The 9511-nt window shown below is 41.1% G+C and overlaps 1 protein-coding gene across 1 annotated transcript in view; it reads left to right on the forward strand.

Annotated features, from left to right (window-relative positions):
* The window catches only part of SEMA5A (semaphorin 5A), a 296373-nt gene that overhangs the window by 193183 nt on the left and 93679 nt on the right, over positions 1-9511 (forward strand). The window contains exon 8 of the mRNA XM_015567657.1: positions 6446-6731. Coding sequence (XP_015423143.1) covers positions 6446-6731 — 286 coding nt within the window. The remainder of the gene's footprint in view (positions 1-6445; positions 6732-9511) is intronic.

Raw genomic sequence — 9511 nt, forward strand, 5'->3', positions numbered from 1 at the left:
GGAAAGAACTTACATTAATGGCTTTTAAACCACATTACCACATTGTACTTCATGTAATTGAATTTTAGTTTAATTATCCCCTCATCATAGATACCTAGATGAAATTAGGTTTACTTTGGTAGCCTCTGCAGTACATTTTCATGTAGCTGTGACAAGGGACACAAGGTGCACAATAGGATAGGGTCTGAACTTTAGACATATATAGGTGGAATGATTTGATAGTAATTGACACCAAAACATTAGAGAACAGAAAGTCACTGGCTAACTATGAGTCACGTGTAGAGATAGTTTCCATTAACTCTGTTTCTTTTGGTGGCATAGCTTGCTATTTTAAAAACTCAGCATGTGTGGCTGTATTTATGTTCCTGAATTTCTGATCACCTTTAAGCTTTGTATATGCATGTTTATTATTATGGGAAGTTCTACTATATAAAAATTGTTAAAAGGGGAATCGAGAGTAAACCATGAAATAATAATTATAGCCACCATTCATTAGAATTTTACTAGTCGTCTTTTTAATCCCTATAGCAAATTAGATCTTCTATGCCTTGGATCGTTATACAGTGTAAAGGAGCATTCTGGATGTCAGTGGTCCAGCCCACGGTTTCAGGCTGGGGTGGGTGGAGCCACATCCTGCACAGGCTGCATGCCAGGCATTGACCAACCTGCCTTTGGCAAGCATATCACAAGATGGCCTTTGTTTGCAAAAGAATTTACAATAGATTTTGATTCCAGTAAGATTTCTGTAGAGTTGGAAAACTGGAATTCCTTTTTGTCTTTAATATCCATTCTCATCAATGTAGACAAATAGGTCTCTATCAAGAGCCTACCAGTGACCTGGTCAGTCCTGCCATTGAACCATTGGACCTGGTGCACCCCTAGGCTGATGCTGTGGGCATTGGAATGGAAAGAATCCTATATAATAAGAGAGGAATATGATAGTTAACCATTACACGAGACATAACAACTAAGTTCGTCACAACCAGATCAGTGGGAGGATGGGCCAGTGAGGTTCAAGCAGGCTGCTGAGAGCTACAGGAGGGAGCTACAGGAGGGAGCTGGGCAGCAAGCTATGGGGATGGGGGGATGGGGAGGGGAGAGCTACAGGAGGGCGGCAGCAACCTACTGGCGCACAGATTCGTGAGCAGGGCTACTAGTCCTATATAATAAAAGGGTAATATGCAAATTGACCCTATTGGTGGAACCACCAGTTGCTGTGACACACACTGACCACCAGGGGGAAGATGCTCAACGCAGGAGCTTCCCCTTGGTGTTCAGTGCGCTTCCACAGGGGGAGCACTGCTCAGCCAGAAGCTGGCTCATGGCTGGTCAGCAGAGTGGCGGTGGTGGGAGCCTTTCCCGCCTCCACAGCAGTGCTAAGGATGTCTGACTAAAGCAGTGGTTATCAACCTTCTCGTCCTTTAAATACAGTTCCTCATGTTGTGACCCAACCATAAAATTATTTTCATTGCTACTCATAACTGTAATGTTGCTACTGTTATGAATCATAATGTAAATATATGATATGCAGGATGGTCTTAGGCGACCCCAGTGAAAGGGTCATTCGAACGCCAAAGGGGTTGCGACACATAGGTTGAGAACCGCTGGACTAAAGGCTTAGGCCTGCTCCCCGGAGGCTGCCAGAGGGATGTCTGACTTCCAGCTTAGGCCTAAGCCATCAGTCAGACATCCCCTGAGGGTTCCCAGACTGCGAAAGGGCGCAGGCTGGGCTGAGGGACCCTTATCCCCCGGGTGCATGAATTTTCATGCACTGGGCCTCTAGTATAGAATAGAAGGGTGCCCTTGGATATTCAGCATTTGTTGGTTTTATGTGGTCAAAATCTTCTCAACAATGTTGATGCTTTGGTTTTTCCCACGTTCACGTATATTGTGGATCTTCTGTCAGTATTCATTTCTACTTGGTTACTTTTATGTAAGTAAAGGTGTGAAATCAAAGTTCTTGTATCATGAAACATGATTCGTATGATAACATGATATATTTAGCAGAATACTGTAACCATCACTCGACATGTTTTACAAACATGAGATTAAACAGCTTTGTGCATATATTTATAATAAGCTGGCATATACTTATGTTTGTTTTTATTTTGAATTAGCAGCACACCTCTTATTCCTTTGTAGTTCTAATAATAACAATAATGAATAAAGGACCCCTCTGATCTGTCATTCATGCAGTGACATTCCTTGTAGGTAATCGCTCAGTGCCTGATTTATGACTTGTTCAGTTCACTCAGGAGTGACAGATACTGGTTGGTGGTGAATTGCATTTTAACCAGAGACAGAGCTTGAATAATGCAAGAGAAACAATGTGCATCTTATTATCCTGCCTGATGAGACACAAACATCCCCTGCCTCCAGATTTATATCTGTAACTGCAAGAGACACTTGGCTGCCTGTTGAACAATTATTCCTGCTTTTTTGCTGTCTTTGGAAAAGCAATAGCATGTGGGCTGAGTTTCAAAAGATTCTCCTTTCCAAGACATGGAGCTGCCTGACTTTGCAGCAGATCACTCAGTCAGCGAGCTGCCAGCATCCAGAAGGACCACTGCAGGATGGCAGGGTGTGTGTCCATATGTAGTTCAGCCCCTAAAATGACCTGTGCGGTGAACTAAGCATACACTGCACACCAAACACACTCTCTCCCCTGTTTTCTCAGCAGGAGATTGTGTTTGAGCATGTCTATGTAAAATGTGCTTTGTCACCTTGTTGTAAAATTGGTTCAGGTTAGTTTGGAGAGAGATGAGGGATTCTCTGTGGAAAGAGGAAGCTGTGGGCGAGTCTGCTTCACATGACTGTATCCTCCTGACATGAGAATCCTGACTGGATGGTATAGTGCAGTGGGCATAGAGCATGACATGGACTCCCCGACAGTCACCCCTGGGCACCCTGGGGCTACAGTAGGCGCCATGTGGAAAGCCATCTCTGGGGTTGGGGCGATCACTTCCCAATGAGATTCTTGTTTATAAGCCCTTGCTTGGATTCTTGGTGTCTTCTTCCTGCTTTTTCTTCTTTCTGTGTTGTTCCCCATGTTTCTATTAGCTGCTGAGTCAGGTTTCATCTGGACATTTATTGTCCCATCTAGTTGGTTGTGAAACCCTCTTCTTCTTAATCCTGTGTCAGCCTGCTGCGCACTTGGGTTTCTAAAGCATTGTTCAGCATTCCAAATCCTCTTCGTGAATATTGTTAACATAATGAATTGTTCTTGTGCATCCTTTTATGTTTTTGAGTATAGGGTAATGATAAGTGTATAGGCATGAGGTCAGACTCTCTGGATTCAGGACATCACCTCTGCCCTGCCCCCCATTGCTATTTGTATGAACTTGGACAGATTATTAAACCTCTGGGCTTTAGTAGCTTCATCTATGAAACAGGAAGAATGTTCCAGCATTTACCTCTATGATTCCTGTGAGTTTAATGAGCATATGAATGGGGGCTCTGAGCTCAGAGCCTGGCAGGGCAGCAGCAACATACCACAAATATTGTTAAATCATAGACCTGACCTTGAGCTGGAAGATACCATGACCAATTCCTTTATCTTTGTAGCTTTTCACTTTCCTACATACCAGAGATATTTATTATGTAGTTTTGATGCTACTTGTCCCCAGGTTAGTAGCAGAAGACGGTGGTTGGGAGAGTGTATGATATAACTTGTGGTCTCTGCCTCATGCCTATCCACATGTACTGGTTACTGTCATCCTGAGCTAGACATATCTAGTCTTGGACCATCTTTCTTTGCTTTCTCTTTTTTAGATAAGGTTTGTTGTTGTTATTGAAGATGATGATGGCTTTTTGTTTGTGTTTCATGCAATGATCAAATTGTAGCCTGGTTATCGGAGCCTGGGTGCAGGACCTCTTCTGAAATGATTTAGCCTATTATTTCCTTTATGAGACAAATATAATTTGTACTTGTTCTGTATCTTGGCTTTGGGGATCTGCTTCAGAGATACTTCTCTTTTGGAGACTCATAGTGAACATGGTTTCAAAATTTCCCCCAACATTTTGCTTTATGTGCCAACAAACACCAGTCAGAGGTATACAGCCTCCTGTTTTGTGAGCCTCTCTCCAGAATATAAAGGCATGTTGTAACAGTAAATATATATATTTTAAGCATCCAGGTTTAAAGCAACAGTTATCTAATAGTATGTTTGGCAGTATATAGGGTGTCCCAAAATTCACACAAGATTTGAATTTTGTGTGAGCATTAACAACATCAACAACAAAAAATAAAAGCCTAATTTTACTTGGTTTATTGAATCAGATTCTAATATCTGTTGCCCTTTGATTTCAATCCCTTCAATTTGATAAGCATTACCAAGTACCAATTATGGCCCAGGAGCAGGGACAATGAAGACCGGAAGACCACCGCTTTGTGTATGTGCCAGCAAAGCTGTGGAGGCCATTTACCCGATGTGCTATTCCATACATAACCCTATACTATGTACTTTATAAATCAATAAAAAAATTTACAATTTTTAAATTATAAACCTGTGTTTTCTATCAAAATTACTCCTTGCATGACTTTTGGGACACCTATATAAGTTAAAATCATTTCTTATAGATTTCTCTTTGTATTACTTGCTATTCTTAAATGACTTAAGAAAAACAATGGACTGAAGAGAAAAGCACATTACATATGCATTTAGAATATTTGCTACATTTTTAGAATGTAAAATTTAATTAAATTTAAATACTTTGTGAGGACAGAGAATGTATGCCTTGAGTGAAAACTAGCTACAGTCTTTCTGGAGAGCATAGTGGAGTGCTCAGTGCCACCTTCACGACAGCCTCTGAATCAGTGCCTACATTTCAGATCTGAGGTGAGCCTGTTGTGTGTCTTACTCTTAACATTATTGGGCCATGTTTTAGCCAACCATATTTGTAGTTGTCCTGCCAATAACATACCTATTGGTGCAATCTGACGAAGTACAAGGCCAATTGAATTTCCCCCCAAAACTAATTGTCCCTGAAATGTGTTCTTGTGGATAATAGTGGTCTGTAACTTTCCATTAATTTTGAACACCAGAAGTTATTGCTATACTAGAGGCCCGGTGCACGAAATTCATTCATGGGTAGGGTCCCTAGGCCTGGTCGGGGATCAGGGCTGATCAGGGCCAATCGGGGCCTTCCAGCTGCTGGCTGGGGCCTCCCTTCCCTGGCTGCCGGCTGCCGGCCGGGGTCTTCCTTTATTCTGTGCCACCCCCTGATGGTCAGTGCATGTCATAGCGAGTTATCAAACTACTAGTCTCCCAGTTGAACTCCTGCGGGGGACAATTTGCATATTAGGCTTTTAGATATATAGATTATTCTAGTTGCATCATAAAATTCAAACACTTGATGATTGAATGAAAAATTCTTAGCAAGAGGGAAAATAAAAATCAAACCTGTTTATTAGAGGTTTTTAAGATGATTATTAGGGCATTTCTGTGTCTGAGAGGGTATCATCTGCATTATTGATAGGCTTAAACACGGAGCTATAAAGACGCACTTTCAATGTTGTATGTAAAAATTTAGTGGATACTCTATATACTTCCTAAAGGTTTTGTCATACTTCTGTCATTTCAAAATCCCTATTTTTAAGCTAATTATGAGACCAAAAAGGTGCGGCCAGTGACTCTGTCTCAGTGCACTGCATTTCCCTAAATGGATGCACCAGCAACTCAGAAAAAGAAAACAAGGGTTAATCCTCACAGTTGTGTGGTTACCATAGTGATGGGAATTGCTAAAGCTAATTCAGGACATAACCTTACAGTCTCAGTTATTGCTTCGGTTTTCAAAAGTGAAAGACATTTTTAAAGTCCTTATTAAAAGCATACAAATTATGTTTGGCACACGTGTGTATATTAGTAAAATTCAAGAATTTTGTTGTCTTATTATACAAACATGATATTAACCATCTATACAGGGTGGGGCAAATTTTGGTTTATAGTTGTTTGTATGGAAAGTAATAAAATAATAAATAATAATACAAGAATAAGCTCTGTGTTTCATGTATTCACAACTGTAAACCTACTTTTGCCTCACCCTGTATTCTGAATCACATTTCATCTTTTTAACCTTATTTCCTCTCTCTTTCTGAAGATTATGTAAGATTATATACTTTTGTATTATCTACAAATACAGGAATAGGTAGGTTATTTCTTTAAAGTATACTGCCCATTCGGTATTACTGTCATGTTCATTTGACCCTGCATTAATTCAGGAAGCTCACCTGTGGAATTATTAACGGTCATTTCTTATCATGTAGAACCTGTGTACAGAGTTCCACCCAGAAGCACAGAGCAGTAAGATGCTCATTGGGCACCCCCATTCACCCTATAAGATGTTTACACAAAACCAAGCCTCCTGGGAAGAAATAATGAGCAGGCAAGACCTAAAGAAATAGCATATCGATGTTGAGACTTTTCTTTTTTCCCATTATTTCCAGAACCAAACTTCGTGTCATCTTATGCCATCGGAAATTTCACCTACTTCTTTTTCCGAGAAAACGCTGTGGAGCATGACTGCGGGAAGACCGTGTTCTCCAGAGCTGCCCGGGTCTGCAAGAACGACGTAGGGGGGCGGTTCCTGCTGGAGGACACCTGGACCACCTTCATGAAGGCCCGCCTGAACTGCTCCCGCCCCGGGGAGGTGCCCTTCTACTACAATGAGCTGCAGGGCACCTTCTTCCTGCCTGAGCTGGATTTGATCTACGGCATCTTTACCACCAACGTGTACGTAACTGGAAATAATTGCTTTCTCTGCTCTTCTACTCATTCTGAACGAGTCTATTGTTCTTTGACCTTTGTGGTTGAAACATTGCTTTAAAAAGAAATCTTTCTTATTTTACTGGGATAACAGCCAAACATTTTTTTTTTTAGTATGAATTAAATGTTGTGCTAAGATCTGTGACTTCTGAGACTGGTATTAGGGAAATACAGCTAATCCAAAGTTTTGCTCTATCCTTATTGTAATAGTAGCATCCAATTGTTCTGCTCTAAATTTGTCCTTTCCGACTTGCCAGTGTGTTCTTAGTACTTTATGAAGTGCTGGTATGTATTAGATGTGTGTGTATGTTTTTCTATTTGCATGTTATGTATTTGTCATAATGAAAGCACTGTTGTCTGGCAAGTCCGGTCGTTGTGATAATGTAACTCTTGACTAAACCGCGGCTCATGTAGGAAATGCACATTCTTACTTTCCCAGAGTTGATTTGAAGCCACTGTTCTAGAAGATGGCTGTCCTAGGCATTTCTAAAATGATGGTTATGCTTTTAAAATACTTTTGAAAAAATAGCATTGCTTTTTCTTTTGTGGGGAGATACTCTTAGCTTCAGAACTGGCACTGTTTGGACTAGATGAAGTGTATGAAGTTTCTGATCTTTCAATTCACCCTAATCCGGTGGACTGGAGCACAACCCCATTCTCAGCTGATGTGCTGTGATAAGACTCAAGTTCACACCCAAGCCCAGGAATCACAGATCACACTGCCACTGGCCTCCGTCCTTCTCACTGTTGGCAGTGAGCAGGAGGATTCCACAGCCTGGGTTCTGTTTGGATCACCTTTGAAATTTTAAACTGTTAACCTAACAGTTTGTACAATAGCCCAATATTTATAGCCAACATAAACGTTCTGAATCAGGATGGGTTGAAAGTGCTGATAAATGGGGTGGGATGACCAGCCACCTGGGTTTGTCTGGAATTGTCCTGATTTTGGAATTGGGGAGAGCCCTGCATCCCGGAAAACCTCTCAGTTCTCAGTAATCTGGAATAGTCCATCCCCCTATGACATCTCTTGGGCCTCTAAGTCTTTTTACTTTTTCATCTCTTCTGCCCATGAATCTGCATTTTACTTTTCTGTTGATCTTTCCCTCCTGATCTTTCCACTGCTGAGCTGAAGTGCTAGCATCCACTTGATAAAAGCATTGACTCCATGAAGCGACTTCATTCTGACATGAAGTGAGAAAAATAAGACTACAATGAACGGCTCCCTACTCAACACCCCCCGCCATGAACGCCTTTATTGTCAATCTGGCTTTCAGCCCCAGAGGTTATTGTCCTCCGTAATACGTTTCTTTTAAAAAATCAATTTATAGTTTCTGAAGTTGATTTGCTTTCCAAAACCTTTTTAAAGAAATAGTGTAGGCTGCACAAGATGAATGTTTCGTTGTTCCGTTGACATCAATTTTATACACAATGGGAACTTGGCTTCATTAGCTGTTCATCCCCCTAGCTCTGGGCTCAAATGAACAATTTAAAAAGTTAGATATGTACTGTGCCTGGGCCATTCCAAGATGGTAAGTGATCAATATAGGTACTCACAAAAAATAAGTTTCAGACTATTGTTTGTTTTGTGTTGTAAACACTCATCATGTTGGAAATCAGCCGATATATAGCTTCTATACTAGCAGAGGCAGAATTTCTAGATCTTTCCTTTATCTATCGAATATTTATTCTCACTGGGTCTTGGGAACAACTTTCCAATATATCATCTATATTCCCACAGTGTATCCTACTTTTCCTCCATCTTACGTCTCAGCCTTGATCTTACCCTCATTCAGTAGCTGGGTGCCTTTGGGCAGGTGTGTCAGCCTAACTGCCCAGTTTTTCTTATTAGTGACTGTCCCTTACCTTAGGACAACTCAGTGAATTAGAATTGGTAAAGGCTCTCAAATGGTGTCTGGTAACTAGTCTGTGTATGTCAAACAAACCAAGTGGCAGGAAGGCGGATATTTCTGTGGAGTTCCTCTGGAATTTCTTTTGATTCAGAAAAAAATAATTGATAAATCGACTTATATTGGCTAAGACTCTTAACAAGAAAATTTAAAACCAAAGCTGAGCTCAAATGCAGATCTATTTAGCCAAAAACTATCTTGCTATTTCCTCGCTAGTAGAAGGTCATGAATTTCTCAGGGCCAGCAGGTATGCGTCTCTGCAGAGCTTGGAGTCTAAGTTACGGCATTAAGATGTCAGTGCATTCTCAAATTTTTTCTCTCTGGCCCTTTAAAATTATTAACAAATACATGAAGGGTATCTGTCAGGAACTTTCTGCAAAATGCTTTTAGTTGATTCTTTTTGCAAGGTTTACAAATAAACACCAATGTCTGGGGGTTAAAAAAAAAAAAAAAGAAGCACTGGCTTGGCCCACAGCCCGCTAAAGTCACCAGATGACCAGGGGGAAGGGGCCATGCTAGATGCTGGGAGGCGCCTCCACTGGCAGGTAATATAGTCTTTTTCCTCCAGAATTTAAAAGGCAAAACATAGAGCTCTTCAAAATCCTTGTCACTCGGTTGTGGCTGAGTGAATTAATCCTACCCGGCAGGATTACAAGTGCCATAACTGCTAAATAACCCTGTTTATATGCTGAAATGTTTGATCTTCCACAAAGAAATCACAGAGTGCACCATCATGGCCCCCACTTCATCCTGAGGGTGTGTAAGAGGCTGGGACCTTGAGATTCTCTAGAAGGTACTTCCCCTGGGCAGTGACCTAGCGTCTTCCGGAAGACAGTGGTT

The sequence above is a fragment of the Myotis davidii genome, unplaced genomic scaffold (genome assembly GCF_000327345.1).
Source record: "Myotis davidii unplaced genomic scaffold, ASM32734v1 scaffold143, whole genome shotgun sequence".
Lineage (NCBI taxonomy): Eukaryota > Metazoa > Chordata > Mammalia > Chiroptera > Vespertilionidae > Myotis > Myotis davidii.